The sequence below is a fragment of the Scardinius erythrophthalmus genome, assembly GCF_964197995.2.
Source record: "Scardinius erythrophthalmus genome assembly, chromosome: 5".
Classification (NCBI taxonomy): domain Eukaryota; kingdom Metazoa; phylum Chordata; class Actinopteri; order Cypriniformes; family Leuciscidae; genus Scardinius; species Scardinius erythrophthalmus.
Window position 1 is genome coordinate 46,430,529 of NC_138225.1, and position 19,499 is coordinate 46,450,027.

Below are 19,499 nucleotides of genomic sequence, written 5' to 3' on the forward strand. Positions count from 1 at the left end.
ACTGTAAATGAACTTTCTATTCATCAAAGAAAAAAAAATGTATCATGTATCATGGAACCTTTTTAAACATTGATTAATAATAAGAAAATTATTAATAACTGAGTAATATTGCTATGTAAAGATGCTGAAAATCCATCTTTGCCATCATATATATATATATATATATATATATATATAGAGAGAGAGAGAGAGAGAGAGAGAGAGAGAGAGAGAGAGAGAGAGAGAGAGAGAGAGAGAGAGAGAGAGAGAGAGAGAGATTTGAAGTTATTTTAAATTGTAATTATTTTTCACAATGTTTCTGTTTTTACTGTATTTTAGATCCAATAATTGCAGCCATGGTGAGCGTAAGAGACTTACGCATTCAATTTTTTTAAAAGAAGTCTCTTATCCTTATATCTACATTTCCTAAATGAATCCCAGGTAAATGATCCACTAAAATGTCCACGGGTTTGCATGTGCATCTATGCAATGTGCATGTGCATCTTCCTAAGTGGTCCATATGGATGAAGCCCAGATTTTCACAAATGTTCAGACAGACATTTGTGAAAGCCCCCGTCGTCTGCCTCGTCCTGCTTTGTACACTCATAGCTGGAGCGGTGCCAGCGGAGTTGTCATTAAGGGTCCTTTGTTAACTCTGAGGGGGGATAATTGTGCAGCAGGATATTGCTCTACACCCCCTCAATGAGGGACAGAATACAGAAAGAGCCCTACACCTCCTCTGCTCATTACAGCCCGGGCCGGCCCCTCTATTGTGCTGATGGGTTGAGGTGTACGTATTCTCATCCACACCCACCTTCCTCAAAAGAAGGGTTTTTTTATATACAAATTGATAAAGTTACAACAGATTTCTATTTCAAATAAATGCTGCTCTTTTGAACTTTCTACTCACAAAAAGAATCTTGAAAAAAAAATGTATGATGGTTTCACAAAAGAAATATTAAGCAGCCGTTTTCAACATTGATAATATTAAAAAATGTTTCTGAAGACTGGAGTAATTACGCTGAAAATTCCAACGCTATCTCACGACCAATTCGTACGAATTCGTACGAATGATAAAAAGTTGGCTAATTCGTACTAATTCGTACGACCTCACTCGTACGAATTTGTACGATTTGTCTAAACCCACGTGATGGGTAGGTTTAGGGGCGGGGTCAGGGGTAGGTCATTCGTATGAATTCATACGAATTGGCCAATTCGTAAAATATGTACGATTTTGCAAAAAACTTACTAATTCGTACGAATCAGGTCGTATGAATTCGTACGAATAAGCCACCTCGTAGAATTTGTACGTTTTCCCGTGAGATCGGGCTCGAAAATTCAGCTTAGGAATAAAATTACATTTCTCAAAACTTTTTGATCAAATAAATGCAGTCTTGGGGACAAAATTCAGCATCCTGTTATTAAAATCAGTGGACCCACTTTATATTGAGTGTCTTTAACTATGTAAAATGAATTAAATTAATAATTTGATACAATACTGTGTAAAAAAAAAAATACCTGCATGTAATTACTGCTGTAATTGATTTCTGTAATTACATCTACTGTATACTATTGACCCAACTACACAGAGTCCTACACCTAAACCCACCCTTAAACCTACCTATACCACCAAACCTGTTCTAACCTTAACCATATCCCACCTTAATAGCAGCAAAACTGTTTTGCAACATGAAAACAATAACTACTGTAGCTAACATTTTTTATGTAAGTACATACAGGGGTTGGAAAATGAAACTGAAACACTGGCTAATATAGTGGCCAGGTTTCACTCTGGTATGCAGGGTAATGTCGGTATGCCACCACGAAAGAAGAACCACATCCAACAGGAGTAACTGTCAATGCAAGAGGAAGCGATGTCCGGGTACCAGAATTGTATCCAAAAAACATAAAACCAGAGCTGCCCAGCCGCACTTTAACTCTCCTGTTTCCATCATTGCTGATAAAACTACTTATCCTATAATGAGGGCACCAGCACACCAGCATCTAATACTATAGGGACCAACCAATATCCAAAACATATGCTGGTGACCAGCTATGCTTTTCGGCAGATCTTATGCCAAAACAATGAGGAGATAAAAATGTAATTTAATCATCATGTCTGTTCACTCAGACAAAATATTTCTGCATATCTTCAGTTTTAATCCGCTTGTATTGCTGGATAAGATATCAGTTCATCCAGCGTTTGTGCAAACAGCTAAAGATCAAGGCGTCTCTAAATTGCACGTATTTCGTTACTGGTGCCAGTGCGTTATATTTAGTGGCAGAGAAACATGGAGAACAGTAGCTAGAAAAGCGAATCTGAATTTCAGGCTTCTCAGAGCTTGGTAAGGCGTGGAGAAGGTGACCTCTCCCTGACTGCGCCGGGCTGTCGTCCTAAAGAAGAACAAACAGTCTGTCACCAGCTGTCCCCCAGAATATGCCAAGACTCCTCTCCCACCCACAATGCACTCCTGTTGCTCGTGGCCAGAAGGCCAAGGGATGGGCACACTGTGAAAATGCTCCTCACCCAGATTTTTGGGGATTAATAAAGCTGCTTGGGAGACCTCAAATATTTCTCAGCTTTATCTACCAGCACTGTGTGTGTTAAGGTGCTGATGCAAGAGAAAACACTGCAATGAAAGAAGGATTTCCACTCAATAAAAAGAGAGAGGAGATTTTAACTTGACAGAATGATTTGTGAATACGTGAGAATGCTTGCCAAATATCTGTTGTTGTAACGCTCTCAGAAAAAGATGGTACATCTGTCACTGGGACGGTACCGTTTAAAAAGGTTCTAATATGTGCCATTAAGGTACATATTTTTACACTTTTGTTACCAATATGTACCTTTTATGGTTAAAAGGTGTACCTTTTGAAAGGGTATAGCGTCCCATTGACAGCTTTTGTACCTTTTTTCCTGAGAGTGAACCAAACTGTTTAACAGTCATGCAGGTTTGGAACAACATGAGGGTGAATAAATGATGACAGAATTTTGGAGTGAACCATCGCTTCACTGTAAGAAACAATGTGCAAAAATTGTACCTTTAGGGCTATGACCTCTTGTCACTAGGGCAGTACCCTTAAATAGACAAATTTGTAAATTATGCATTTTAGTACCTTGGAGTAGTAATATGTACTCTTAAGGCACTACTACCTGTATGACATTTTACGGGTAAATAAGGTACAAAGTTGTCCTTTTAAGGTATACTGCCCCAGTGAAAGCTGTTATAGCCCTACAATTTTTGCCAAAAAAATTCCGAGAGTGTTTAAGGCTACGTCTACATTAATCCGGATACATTTGAAAATGGAGTTTCTCGTCCACACTGAAACGTCTGAAAACGGCAAATTCACCTTACTGTGCATGCGTAAACCCTCACAAAAGCTCACTGAGATGATACAGATGGAAAAATAAATATTAAAGTTATTGTGCAATTCTTCTGGGAGAATAATTTTATATAGCAAAATATCCAGGTCGCACTCAGTCACCACATGTTTGGTCTAAAACGCAACTGCTCTCATATATTGCCAGAGGACAGCAAATTCGAGTACATTTTCTGTCACCTTTGCACGACTGGGATGAGTGTGCAACATAACATATTTTAGCAACTGTGTGAAAGTAAATAGCACATAACAGACACAATACCAGTATAAGCATGAATGTCTATGGGTTCAATATGTGTCACATGACTAAACTTACGTCATCATTTCTAAATACCTCCGTTTTGACAGTCCACACTACAACGTGAAAACGGCGTTTTCAAATTTATCCACTTTGGAGAGCGTTTTCAAAAAGCTTCGTTTTCATTAAAAAAAAACGTCTCAGTGTGAACGCGAGGCCAAAACGGAGAGAAAAATATGCGTTTTCAAAAGAAAACGTCTTAGTGTGGACAATTCCTTGACATCTACCTACCTGCAGAGTTCAGATTCAACCCTGATCCAACACACCTGTTGGTAATTATCAAGTGTCTTAATTAGCTAGTTCAATTGTGCTTGATCGGGGTGGGAGTTAAACTCTGCAGGAAGGTAGATCTCTAGGAACAGGATTGGGCACCCAAGGGTATTGACAACTTCATGACACAAACTATGGCTGCGTCCGAAATCACATACTCTCTTGAGTAGGTACTTATTTTGAATAAGTGATTTCTTCAAGAGCGCTAAAAAGTATGTTCTATATATTATGAATGTGTGTAGCATGAATTTAATCTGGACGCACTACATTCACCATGATGTCATTATCATGTGACCTACCAGTGTCAGTTACGTCGCTTCACTCTGTCATTCATAAATCCACTCCCGTGGCCTCATGGATAGTAAAGTGTCTATCGTATGCATTGAACACTTCAGAATCTCGCTGGAAAAAGCAGGTCATCCAGGTACTTTTTTCCTACACTTTTATGAGTACTGTGGATTAGGACATTCTTCTTTTGTCACATACTGTTTTTGCTTACTATATAGTAGGGAAGAATGCTATTTCGGATTAAGCCTATCTCTCAATAGGATTTGTTTAAAGGGATATTTTTCCCCTTTGAAATCTGATGGACTGTTCAAATGGCAAATAGGTTCACAATGCATGAGACTTCAACGGATGTTTTGCCATTGATTCTGTTTGTCATGAGGGCAGTATCCAAATCTAATCATATTTGGGCGAACAACAGCTTAAAAACTCATGTCATAGGTGAGAGATGTGGACCTGTGAAAAGAGCTGTGACTGATGGGAACTTGGGATAGCAAGACACTGTGCTACAAATGAAACACTTGAAATCAGATCTGATCGTCCAGACTAAGATGCATTAATTTTAAACCACCCATGAAGGTGGTTTGGACTGGGCTTGTGAAAATCATGTTTTGTTCCAGTTCAACAATTGGCAAATGTGTTTGAGTCACATAGGCAAAAAATCCAAATCATGCCAAATCCTCTGTAAAAAACAAACAAAAAAAAGGCTTGATATATTTCCACTATTCCAGATTTGTACAGTTATTGAAAAAATATGTATGAGTGGTGCTTACCAATGGAAAATTAGCTGCCACAACGCCAGGGTATTGCAATGATGTTGCTAAGGTGTTCAGAGTAACGTTAGATTTTAGCAGTTTTTAGGGTGTGCTAGCTAGTTGTTAGCCCAAGTCAAAAGAATCTATTGCTGCGTCCTAATTCGCATACTATCCGTCCTAAATTAGAAATTAGTGTGTTCCAAATCATATACGTTGAAAGGAGTATTCCAAAGATACCCGGGTGGTCTACTTTTTCCGGTTAGAATCCGAAGTGCAGATCCGTGCACACTCAACGGCTAATATTTCCCACATCCCATTTAGCATTGGACGAGGATTTGATTAGAACTACAAACGAATAAAGTGTTAAAAAACGACAGACATGGTGGATGTGCAAGTACGACAGTTAAGTAGAGAGGTTTATGCTGCATTCCAGATGAGGTTAAACGTGGGAATATCCCAAATTAAATGTCCGACTTCAGTCGAGACTTCAGTAAGTTCCAGACAATCAGACTTCACGTTCAAATGTTGTCCACATGACGTCACCATGACAAAATAAGAGCATATTGTGTAACAGAAACAGAATAAAAACAACATAAAATCACTTTGAAAACAAAAAGCAAAAACAAAGGTATTATTACATAAACTTAATGTATAATGTTAAAGTTAGTGTTTACGTTTATGCTCATTGGAAGCAGGACTTGCTGACACCTTGGAAGTGATGTTAAATGGATAAATCTTGCTGAGGTTGGGGTTGATCGATAGGTCGAATGTCCAACTTCAAGAGCCATTCACGCCATGCTGTAATTACCGTAGTCTCAAGATGACAGCATGTGACATTATATTCGAAGCTGTTCATGTCCTCAGACTTGGAGTTAGATGTTTCTATGGCACCACTATCAACGTCTGAATGAATCTTCAGCAATCAGGTGGTACAAGTAGGAGCTCTCAGACAATTCCCATTTTATAATCTGTAATTACGAGCTCTACGAGGACGTGAATGCTTTTACAAATTGAAATCACGTAATTGCGGTAATTCAACATGGCCTGAACCATCATTTCCAAGAACAAAGTGAGAAAAATCCAAATTCCGAGCTGTCTGGAACACAGCATTAGATAAAAGGGTTTGAGTGATTAGTAATCAGTATATAACCTGATGATATATTTATTCAGTGTTATCCATATTGCATTATTCTGTAACAGCTTTGTGAACTTTTGTAAAGATACATTTGGTCATTAACTTTTATTTGCATCATTACGCAAACACATGAGAGTCTCCGCATTAGACCCACGACTGGCAAATCAACATGCTGCTTTTATTTCTCTCAGATAAAGTAGGGAATTCAATTAAATTGAATGTGGAGGATTTTAACTGTGACAAGATGATTGACGGGGCAGTTTAAACGGTGACAGGATGCACGTAACTAAGCGTCAGACCGGTCCGTTAAAAACGCAATTATGACGAAGTAGAATGTCCCAAAGCTTGCCTATGCAGTATGCAGGCTGGAGGCAAACAAGGCTAGTCTGGCAGCACCACAGCGGCTGATCCAGTTTGTCAGGCAAGGAGGTAGGGAACACAGTAGTAGCACAAGGTCATGGTCCAGGTCCCTCCTCTCATCTGAAGTGGAGCTGAACAGGAATGTCCATCTTGAATGCCAGTTGAAGTTCCCTCAAAGGATCACCACAACCTCGCTTCAGCCAGACATCGTGCTCTGGTCCATTTCTGCTGGCCATCCTGGCAGAGCTGACCGTGTCATGGGAAGAAGGAATGGAGGCTGCCTACGAGCGTAAAAGGGAAAGGTATGATCTGTTAGCTGGGTGGAGGGCACTAACATTCTGGTAGAAGTTGGGTGCAGGGGCTTCGCTGGAACGTCTCTTGAAATCCCTTGGAGTCAGAGCCTCCAAACTGAAAAAGACCCTCAAAGACCAGGCAGAGGAGGCAAAACAGGGGAGCTTTTGGCTCTTGACAAGACACAAGACAAGAAATGCCTTGAAGGTGTACCCACCTGTGCTTCCAACCTGCTACACACTCTAAAGTACAGAGTTCTTCACAAAAACAGTACATACTTTGAGGGCATAGTATAAGAAGGTGAATTGGGACGCAGCATATGATTTTTTTGTTCTCTTCCTGCTCCTTTTTTCAACTTTAATAGCATTTTTATTTACTTATTTTAATTTTTTCATTTTATTACATTGGAAAAGCATGCCTCTTTTTTGTAAAACTCTAAAACCCTATCTATGCATAAAATTCTACGGTGACCGGGAGGGGACATGTTCGGTTCACTTAGTTTTGTCGTGGCCACAACATATAAACTCGTGGGAACGTGATATTAAGTCGTGGGAACGTCATAATATCTCGTGGGCACGAGATCCATTTCTCGTGGCCACAACTTAATATGTGACCCTGGATCACAAAACCAGTCATAAGTCGCACGGGTATATTTGTGGCAATAGCCAACAATACATTGTATGGGTCAAAATTATCGATTTTTCTTTTATGCCGAAAATCATTAGGATATTAAGTAAAGAAAATGTTCCATGCAGATATTTTGTAAATCTCCTGTAAATATATAAAACATGTATTTTTGTGAGTGAATGCCTCACAATCGCGAACATAAATGCACAACTTTAAAGCCGATTTTCTCAATGTTTACATTTTTATGCACCCTCAGATTCCAGATTTTCAATAGTTGTATCTCGACCAAATATTCGACCTATCATAACAAACCGTACATCAGTGGAGAGCTTATTTATTCAGCTTTCAGATGAAGTATACATCTCAATTTCAAGAAATTGACCCATGTGACTGGTTTTCTGGTCCAGGATCACATATGTTGAGGGTACGACATCCGTTTCTCGTGGCTGAGTTTTTCACTTATAACATACCCATGTCTTAATGCCAGAGAAAGCACATCTTTATATGACATTCCTAATTCAAATTAAAATGTTATTTCATCAGTCATCTCCATCTCCGACTGCTGTATACAGTATTCACAGTATTACATGGTTATTAGCCTATATACATGGTTACAGTATTGACCGGTGTGGTACCCTCAACATAACTCGTGGCCATGAGAAATAGATGTCGTTCTCTCAAAATATGAAGTCGTGGCCACGAGAAAAATATATTGTTCCCTCAACATATGATCTCGTGGCTACGACATAATGATGTTGTTACCTCAACAAAATGATCTCGTGGCAACAACATATTGTCAGTTCCCACGAGTTTATATGTTGTGGCCATGACAAAACTAAGTGAACCGAACATGTCCCCTGCCGGTCACCGTACAATTCATTGCAGTTTCGGCTGAAATGAACACTAGTGGCAGTAAAACACCAAACTCCTTTTCACACAAATTATGGGGCATATATTATATTTAAAAAAAAATTCGCACAGTTCCTTGCACAATATGTTTTCACCTCAAAACATTTTTACCAAAATGCATTCGTAAACTAATACATTTTGACGTTTTCATCACATAATTATTTCCATATGGCTTTTCTGTCGTGGTAAACCTGCTCGGTAGCTCACCTGGCACAGATTGCACTTGCGATGTGAAGTGATTCAAGTGATAGGCCTATAAGAAATCCCGTTCAACATAAGTGCCAATCAAAGACTTGTAGAGCTAAGGTGGCATAGTTGCTTCAGGAAATGTTTTTGTCTTTGTAAACACTATTGGGTTTTAGCTGAAAGAATTTGTATTTTTTGGGTAAACAGTCCCTACAAGTATGAGCAAAAGTCATGATGGCCTTAGCAAACACCGCCAACCTAAAGCTAGGTTCATCATTCAAGTATTTAACAAAAACCTAATTTATGAACATTTAAAAAAAACAGAACATTTAAAAAAAACACACCTTCAGTAAGCAACCTTGATGTTTGGCCAGAGAGAGGGACTATTTTTAGCTCAGATATGATACTTTACCTTCTTTGAGGAAATCGATAGTGCCATAAGGTTTCGTTTCACGTAACTTTGAGGCCCTGCCTCAGATGATTCAAACATCCCCAAAGCAAAGAAAAATCTTGCACCGATGGTGTGATGTAATGCAATAGGGACAGAAGTGGGCTGTGCTCTGTTTGTATCAAAGATTTGAACAAAAACACTTGAGGTGAATGCAAAAAGAGCACTTCTACATCAATAACATCATGTAGTCGCGTTTTATATCTTTGTTTAGCTACATAGGAAGTCATTTACTGAATGGATTAAATGGTATAAAATAAATAAATACATCTTTGTGCAGATGATTGCATCAGTACGTATAGATTTATTTAATAGCCTTTTTTAAAGAAAACCCTGAGCTGGCTTTAAAATGGATCATCTGTATGCAGAATTGATTCATTCTGACTGTGCAAGGAGTAGATTAGCTGTTGCAAGCAGGGCTTTCATTGATTGCCCGCATGAGTCACTTGGCCGTATTGACGTCTCTCACAGTCTAATTGTACCTAAAAAAATTTTTTTTGAATAATTTTAAGATAGATTATATCTCACACATCCTTGCACAAATGATCTGGTAGTTCTGTGCATAAACCAGGAGGGAAGACTTGGTGTTCACCAAGTTGAGTGAAATGAAATAGTCTTTTTTTCGCTTTCCCCATTTGTACCACAAGAGGATAAAAAAAGAGCTTTGAACTTCATGCGCTCAAGCATGTTTGCCTCTGGTGGAGAGTCTTTCAGAGAGTAATGGGGGATTCTCAAGGCAGTAGTGCATATTTTATTTATTGTTCACTGCAATGCTTTCTGATGTTGTTAGCAGTTAAGTTTAAAAAATGAAATGACCTCTAAAGTTAGATTATTATAATTATTTTCAGAGGCTAACTTTTATTTTATGCTAATCACTGAATGTTAAATTATAGAACACAGAAGATAGGCACATTATGTAAATTAAAGTTATTGGTTTCAGATGGCAACAGTTAAATTAACGGTCATCTGGCAACATTAAGCGCATGTGTTGACCTGCAGACATATTAAAGGGAAGTTTTGATGCATGTACAGATAAATGTAGCAATGCTATACTTTATATTTTTCAGTAGCATGACAGTAGTTCAGCTGTTTTTAAAGCAGTGTATCTTAACCCTTACATTGTGTTCGGGTTATTTTGTCCTGGAGAGGATTTTATTTTTCCTGAAAACGTTAGTTAAAGGTAGGGTAGACGATTTCCGGAGAGGCAATAGTGAGCTAGCTTTGAAAGCATAAAATCCCATCCTCCCTTCAGAGCGTCTCCAAAGCCACGCCTTCTTCAAAACACATGAACGTGAAGTGAGTGAGTACACCCCTCACATTTTAGCAAACATTTTAGTATATCTACTCAAGGGACAATACTATAGAAATGAAACTTGGATATAGATTAGAGTAGTCAATGTGCTGCTTGTAAAGCAGTATATATTTACTGTCCTCTGAAAATAACTCAACATACAGCCATTATTGTCAAAATAGCTGGCAACAAAAGTGAGCACATGCACTCTAAGTAGGCCTAATAGCAGTATGTCATTTAACCCTGCAAAGCCACATGTCCTATTCATCATTTTCATGTTTTTGTCTGCTTGACAGGACCATACGAATTGTTGTATCTTGTATTAGAGCAGTTAAAATTTAATTAAATTAGAATTGTTGCTCTCCACAAAGATGGCCTAGGCTATAAGAAGATTGGTAACACCCTGAAACTGAGTTACTGTCATGGCTCGGAAGAAAACAGTCAAGGATTCAATAGCGAGTCACAATGGTGTTTATTAACACAAAGTAGTAGAAGGTAGAGCTGGTCAGAATGGAAGCAGGCGGGAATCTCTCAGGCTCGGCAACGCATGGACGCAATGGGCAGACAACGAAGCTGGAAACAGGCAGATAATCCTTCGGGAAACACTGAAATCCACAGCATGGGAACAGAAACTGGAACGCAGGAGAATACGGTGAGTAATCCCAGGGAGAACCTCCACAACCATCTGACAAAGACAAGACAAAGTGACAAACAATATATAGGACATCCTCATTCAGAACAGCTGGCGCTGATCGGCTCATCAGCGGAGATAACGAGCCGCGCCCATTCACACAACACACACACACACATATAGCGAGGGCGAGTCAATGAATCCATGAACCTTGACAGTTACAGTACAGGCCAGGGTCATACAGAGGTTTTCCAAGACGGGTTCCACTCGTAACAGGCCTCGCAAGAGTCAATCAAAGAAGTTGAGTCCTCGTGCTCTGCGTCAGGTACAGAAGCTGGCTTCAAAAAACAGACGCATGATCGTGCCAGCATTGCTTTAAAGGTTGCAGAAGCGGAAGGTCAGCTTGCAGTGCTCAGACCATACGCCGCACACTGCAACAAGTCGGTTTGCATGGCCGTCATCCCAGAATTAAGCCTCTTCTGAAGCTCTTCCCCAAACACACCGCCAAGATGACAACTGCCTTGCTGAGGAAGCTGAAGGTGAAGGTGATGAAGTGGCCAAGTATTTCTCCAGACCTGAACCCTATTGAACACCCGTGGGGCGTCCTCAAGCGGGAAGGTGGCGAAGCGCCATGTGTCTAACATCCATCAGCTCCGTGATGTCATTATGGAGGAGTGGAAGAGGATCCCAGCAACAACCTGTGCAGCTCTGGTGAACTCCATGGCCAGGAGGATTAAGGCAGTGCTAGATAACAATGATGCTCACACAAAATATTGACACTTTGGACACAGTTTTGACATGTTCACTTAGGGTGTCCTCACCTTTGTTGCCGGCTATTTTGACAATAATGGCTGTATGTTGAGTTAGTTTCAGAGGACAGTAAATATATACTGCTATACAAGCAGCAGAATGACTACTCTAAAATATATCCAAGTTTCATTTCTATAGTATTGTCCCTTGAGAAGATATACTAAAATGTTTGCTGAAAATGAGGGTGTACTCACTTTTGTGAGATAATGTGTATATATATATATATATATATATATATATATATATATATATATATATATATATATATATATATATATATATATATATATATATATATATATATATATGAAGAGTTCAGATGCAAAAACCTCTAAGTGCCATCTGAAAATCTCTTCGAGAATGATCATTTTTATTAAGCTTGTTTATTTAAGCTCAGTAATTTCACTTAAATGGCAATTAATTGGTAATTTTCAATGCCATTTAAGTGAAATTACTGAACTTGAATATACAAGCTTCATAAAATTGATCATTCTCGAAGAAATTTTCAGATGGCACTTAGAGGTTTTTGCATCTGAACTCTTCATATATACATACATATATATTCATAAAAAAACACTGGATAGAAACGGCAAGATGTGCATAAATTCTAAAAATGCATAATATAAACTTATGCGCTCGTTTGAGTCGGATACATTTTTTAGGCTATCCAATAAGAAAACATGCACATAAACAACGATGACAACGCATTTACCGAATACATTCCTAGATGCACATTAAAAAATCTTGATTTGGAAAAAAAAATTAGAATTTAACTTATGCGCAAAATATCGCATTTTCTTGCAATTCTTTGGATGGAAGCATATAGCTAGTGACAGGTTGTCCCACACCAGCACTGAACACGTCATTAGAGAAGATATGTCGCTGCAAGAGGGAGGGGAAATTTTGATGAAAGATTATGAATCAGTTCATTGTAAATGGTTCTCCTCCGGATATGTAGGCCTAGCATTGGTGAGTCAGGTTCATTCAAATATGTAGCTCATATTGGTAAGAATACATATAGCACTGAAACGTCAGATTCATTCATAATAAATCAGCTCTGATAATATATATACACACTCACATATAAAATGTGGTAGCTTGTAGCTACATTTTCAAAACTTTAGAACTTAAGCATGTTGAAATACTTTAAAATATGCTTGTAGCCTTGAAACCAACATTAGCTTCTCTAATAATACTGGTCAAGGTGAACACAAATACAATCTTTCAGTGTTCCGTGACATTAGATACCATTCGTTGGTTTCGTTGCGTGCGAATGTAGTCAATGTGTCTCTTAATCAGCAGATCTCTGCTGTAACCTTATTAAATTTAGCTGGGTTCCACTCTGCTGTTCTCTCATAACTCATCACCTCAGTATCTTCAGGCTCAAGCAGGGCTTTCTGACTCCAGCTTTTCAGTGCGTGGTTGTGTGGAGATAAGGGGTCTTTATTGGTAGACCCTGCTAATCTGACTTGGCAGGGGGGATTGAGGGCAGGCTGTCCGGATTGTGACGCCTCCATCAAGCATGACTTTTCTGCGGATGGCCCCAGCTGGTCTGGATACGTCTTTAATGAGTGATGAAAGAGGCAGACGTAGTCGGGCAGGTTGTGGGGGTCTCTCTCCTCTAATCCACTGTGTCTGTCTCCAGCCCTTGTTTAGGTGCATGCCCTCCAGCAAATCCAGAGATATGATTCATTTTTTACATGAGAATAGCATTGTCATTGGGTTTTCATCTTGCATTGGGTGTAATGATGTTGAAGTGGTTTACATCATATGGTGAACACTCCCAACAAATCTTAATCTTAAGCATCTTTATCTTGATTTAACCATTCTTAAAACATGAAAAATGGCCTTACCTGAGAAGATATTAAGAGATGTGTACTTAAATGTGTCACCCACTGATTTTTTTCACTTTCTAAATGTAATAGAAAAATAAAATACTATTGATAAAATATTTTAAAAAATAAACAATACCAAATGTACTTGGATCTAATATACATTCTGAGAAAACAACTATGAAGCAGGGTTGATATAGTTAAACTAAAACCTTAAAAAAATGGTTATACTTTAAATAAAATAAATGCTAACTGAAATAAAATATTTAAAAGATCCTTAAATGTACTAGATACACTAAAATAACAACAAAAACTAAAAATTATATATATGTATGTATGTATAGTATTTCAATAATACTAAAAATATCATTGGTATGAAGAGAATTATACTGACACTATAAAATATTAAATTCTGACATTTTGGCACAACATGGGGATGTGTAAATAACGCAATTGTAATTTTTGAGATTCCTATCTCTTTGAGAGAATATATTTAAAAGTTATCTTGCTTTAAGGATGTTATATATATATATATATATATATATATATATATATACTGTATATATTCCATGATAATAAAAATAAACATAGACAAATGGTGTTTCAGCATCCTTTTTTTATTTGTGTAAAAAATGCATCACAATACAAACACAACAATCATTTTATTGTTATTTACAGTCATGGCCAAAACAAGTATATTAGCCTATTACATTTATTTCTAATGCTTGCTGTCCAAATTTACACTTGCAACTCAATCCAAGTACCATATTTAAGATTGAGACTGTGAACAAACTTTAGGTCTTCCTGTGGCGCCGAAGAGGTCCTGTACAAGCCAATACGAACTTAAAATCTCTCTCCTCTGAACATCAAGGGAAAGACCTTAAATATATCCTCAAAGAAGAGCATAACATAGCACTTGCTGTAAAGTGTAAAGCCAGGCTGTTGGACACATCAGTTTGGGCCTGTGGGACATTTGGGTTAATCTCATGCAGATCTAACTGTACTGAACATCAAAGGCACTGAATCGTAAATGAGAAAACCCAGCGACTTTGAGGAAAGAGAGATGGACTGCATTTCAAAAGTCTGAGGAAAGTCACCTGATTACAAATGCATTGCTTTGAAGCTGGACTGATCATGGCACATGTATGTTAATGTTACTGTCCCGAGTAGATTGTGCGCCGCCTCCCCCTGGTGGATGGATCATGCTACTCGTGTTCAAATGTTACAAAGCATCAAACCTCATCCAGTCCTTTATTTTGCTTTCTAACGTTTCCTACGACGTCCTGCAGTTGGCCCACAGTCTCCATCATGTGTCGGACGCTGTCTTGGACACTTCCCATTCCCTCTCGCCTCCACGAAAGACGCAGTTCCTCGATCCATCTCAGCACCTCATCCATCTGTTTCTGCGTTTCTTTCTGCTCCTCGAGCTCAGCGAGAAGCGCTTGCTTGGCGCACACCTCGGCTTCATAATCCTGCAGCAGTTTCGCGACGGAGTCCTGCAGTTTAGTGAGCTCTTCTTTGCCTTCTGGGTGCTTCTGGTGCAGCTGGTCATCGGGCAGAAGGACGTTTCGAGGAACGGAGAGGACGCGGTCCATCAGCATCCCCTTCATGCGCTGAAACATGACTTCGAAGCGCTCCTGTAAAAACTGTCGCAGTTTTTGGGTGCCCTCTCGAGCTGTCAGTCGGAGCTCTGCCGGCGGGTCATGGCCTGGACACAATCTTTTCACAAACACAGACTCAACTGCGACCAATATGTGATTAAGAGAGTCTCGAAAGGCATCACGAACTCGTAGTGTGCAGGTCTCCGGGGTGAAGCCGAAGAACTGTGCTTCATACAGCTGGAGGGATTCAGATCCCACTGAAACTACAGTGATAAGAGAGACTAGTTACTGAAGGCCACGAATATATACATTTTTATATATATATATAATTTTGACAGTACCAGTCAAAAGTTTGGAAGCATTATTATTTTTAATGGTTTTGAAAGAAGTCTCTTTTGCTCATCAAGCCTGCACAACTGTGATTGTGAAATATCATTACAATTTAATATATTGTTTTTCTATTTTAATATACTTTATGATTTATTTCTGTGATGCAAAGCTGAATTTTCATCAGCATCCATTACTCCAGTCTTAGTGTCACATGATCCTTCAGAAATCATTCTAATATGAGGATTCAATACTCAGTTGTTATCAATGTTGGAAACAGTTGTGCTGCTTAATATTTTTTTTTTTAACCTAGTATGAATGATACTTTTTTTCAGGATTCTTTGAAGAATAATACGTTAAAAAAAGAACAGCATTTATTTAAAATAGGAAACTTTTGTAACAATATACACGTCTGTAATTTATGTTATGTCAATAGTAATGTTTCCAAAGTTTTGACCGGTACTGTACACAGAGAGAGAGAGAGAGGAGACACACACACACATTATATATAACTTATAGCTGCTATATATATTTGAAAGATTGCCTGTTAGCATTGTCGTAGTTTCAAAGGGCTAAATTACTGCTGTTTCTCAAAATATTAAACTACTAGCCGTATGAAACTATGACAATAACATGTATCTGCATGTAAAATGTATTAAATATTTTCTAACATTCTAGAGTTAGAGATAAAATAACATAAATAAGCTTTTCCGTTTTACCTCCGCTCTCTGCCATCTCTACAGCCCGCGCTCACTTCAACCTTCTTCATGCGGCAGCGGCAGCGTCGCTCAGTGAAAGTGCAGTATCGCCCCCTGCTGATTGGGAGCACGATGGTGTAAACATAGACACGTAGAAGATTTTTCGAATTAAACTGTGCATAGTTAATCGACCAGGTGAAACACAACATTACAAACTTTGATTTGAAGCAAAAAGTTTTTGAAAATCGGACAAAAAGACAAATATACAAGACTGTGTAGCTAGTTAATGGCTTTAATGAGGGAAAGAACCGCAATCCAATCAATCATTGTAAATGATAGAATGAATTAAAAACGAAGGATAAATAAACACCTATTGAGTTAAAGATAGGCTATTTATTTGTAGAAACAGTATAGGGAAAAGTGGGGTGAGTTGTGCCAGTTTTTACTCAAAGTGACTTTAAAGTGAGGCCATGGCAGTAATGCCTTCAACTTAAGGATGTACATATATTTCAGGATGTGGTGCATCCCTGAGAACAATAACTTTGGATCTGAAATAAATTGTTTCAGAAATATAGCTCTTGGGAAAAAAGTGGTCTCATGGCACAACTTGCCCCTGGTTCGGGGGAAGTTGTGCCTTTGGGGGAATACATTGGGGGTAAACTGTGCCAGTGATTTCTGAAGTAAAACAGAACATGTTAATGTTATGAACCGTAATGCTATATGAAAACAAGATAAATTCAATACTAATTTAAGGTTTATTTAGATGTTGTCACCCTGGAATACCATAGCATGCGTTTTTCCTACTATGGTCAATTGCATAGGGATTTGGTATTGAACATAACTCTGGATCACAGTGTCATAGAGACAAGGGGGCGGGCTCATTTTACTCAGACGACCAATCAGTCTCTCAGGATCATTGTGAAGCTATCAAGCTACGCCCTAGCAACCATTTAGAGCACCATAGCAACACAATATATGATATTTGTGAATCATTTCAGGCAAAAAGGCTTTGGCAATAGATGCCTGTTGACATAGTGCTGTCTGTCAATTATGTAACATTTAAGAATAAAGTGACTAGGCTAACTTCTAAACATCCTATTGTGACATAGGCCACTTAAAAACGGAATAAAACTTCTCTTTAATAACATAGTGCAAACTCAAAACTGAAATCAGTGTTAGCTAAATTAAACAAATAACAGGCAGGCCTAAGTCAAATAATGATGAGGCATGCCCATCTCCTCACTTCTCAAGATTATCCCCTGTGAGTATGTAGGTCTAGTTGGTCTGGATCTGGCACAACTTAACCCAGGCCCTTTGGCACAAATCACCCCAGACCCACAAGTTTGAAAAACTAGCATGATCCAGCAGTTAAGAGCTAACATCATGCTAACTGTATAGACTCATTGTGTAGACTACTAAAGCACTAAAACATGTGTGAAATGTTTTCAAACTTGTCTATAATTGTTCAGACACTACAATCAAAAAAACCTTAATCATAGAAATTTTACTTTGAAAGGGAAAAAACTGTTTTTTTGCGCTAAAATGTGCTTAACTCTCATGCCATGTGTCTCTCTTCTTTGGAGGATGAGTAAAAGTGATTGCTTTTCAAAATTATGTGGTCACATGACCAATTTCTTTTATGGTTTTCCAGAAACAAGGGTGGAACTACTTCCCCCTGGCACAAATCACCCCACTCTCCCCTAGGCTATTTTTTAGGTTTACTGCAAAATATGCATATACAAATTGATGCTGTGAGATCCAGTCAGACGAAGACTGGATAAATATTTAGATAAATGTCTAATAATAATCAGCTTTTATTATAACAAAGTAACAATAAGAAAGTCTTTAACTAAATATCTAAAATAACGTTGCCAGGAGAGTAAAGGAAGAGAGAAATGAGCTGCAAGAGCAGAGCAATAAATGAGCTTTGCCTTTGCCAATAGTTATATCATATCAGGAACAAATCATGCCAAAAAAATATATTTTCTAAGAATCAGCTCTGGCCTATATTATCTGTAAGTTGCGATTTTAATACTATAAAGCAGAACAAGCCAAATAAGCCTTTTCAACATGTCTTGACTTTATGCTATACTCTCTTTACCTTACTTAAAACCACAAACTCGTGTGAAATTTGATATTAGACCAGATAACAGACTTTTAGAGAAGTGACACCATATACTTTACTGAGCAGAAGTGAACCAAATATCTGGTTTGTATAGGCCTATATGAATATGAGTAGGCTACATGATATCAAAAGATATAATAGACACACACAAAAAAAAAAAAATTCAGAAATGAATTAATTAAAAAATATATGTTTGAAAAGATTAATTATAGAAATAACCATAAAAGAATAATCATAATAATAAGCATAACACTTTATTTTTCTTATAGCCTACACCACAAATCTTATAATCTTAGATCAAAAGTCAGTCATACATCTATTAGGCCTATATCTTTTTCAGCAGCAGAGATGTCTTAACAGCAATGGTTCTTTGTCGATATTGAAGTGTCAAAACAGTAGAAAACAGTCTACCATTTGGTTCAACTGACATGAATTTTGCTGTGTGTATATGGTATTGTCCATCTCCAATATCAGTATCACATTTCACAAACAAGAGCATTGTATCAGTTATTGTAAAAAACTTGTAAAAAAAAAACTCAAAAATAAATATTGAAACTTGGGACCAGCATACATTTGTATAGGCCTAAGTGCAACTGACAATAAATGTAAGATATTTCCTGACTCATCTGTACAGAAATAACATGGCCGAAAACCTTTCTTTAAATTTACTAATAAAGTAATTACAGGGATAATATAAATTAAATATAAAGTGAGTTTCTTTGACTTTATTTGAAACTATATAGTCTATATTAATATCTGACCACGTTTCTGAAAAAAGAGAAGGATATCATGTTTCACTTCATGACAGCATTAGGGAAAAATACTTTTTTCTTTTATTAAGAGCTTTCTAATAAGTTAGAGGCAATATATATATATACCACCAGAAGTGCCTCCAATTATAAGTTTTTACATATTTTTATTTCACAACGAACGGATTTTAAATATTTTTTTTAGATACGCTACATTTGATTTATCCCAAGAATTTCATCAAATTCACTGTAGTTATATAGATCACGTGATTGACTTAGTGTCTGTAACAAACTTAAAACCTTTGTTAAACAAGTCGATCCTAAAAATATAGTCTTGTTTATAAATAATATTTGTAGAGTTTCCATAATGCATGAATAGGGAGTCCAAAGGTGAAACTGTCAACATACGCTACAATATTTGCATACGTATATTGACTATCTTCACCAACAAATCAAAAAGTGCCATTCTTCAAATGACCGGGATAACGGAATGATCGACACTTCAGACGAC

General features: G+C 37.8%; 1 protein-coding gene across 1 annotated transcript; it reads right to left on the bottom strand.

Annotated features, from left to right (window-relative positions):
• Nucleotides 1–14,085: 14,085 nt before the first annotated feature.
• On the bottom strand, nt 14,086–16,231 carry mis12 (MIS12 kinetochore complex component). The gene is made up of 2 exons (XM_081365984.1): nt 16,136–16,231; nt 14,086–15,352 (listed from the first exon to the last, which is right to left on the bottom strand). Exons 1-2 carry the CDS (start codon nt 16,149–16,151, stop codon nt 14,721–14,723), a joined length of 648 nt encoding a protein of 215 aa, XP_081222110.1. The 5' UTR covers nt 16,152–16,231; the 3' UTR covers nt 14,086–14,720.
• Nucleotides 16,232–19,499: the final 3,268 nt, after the last annotated feature.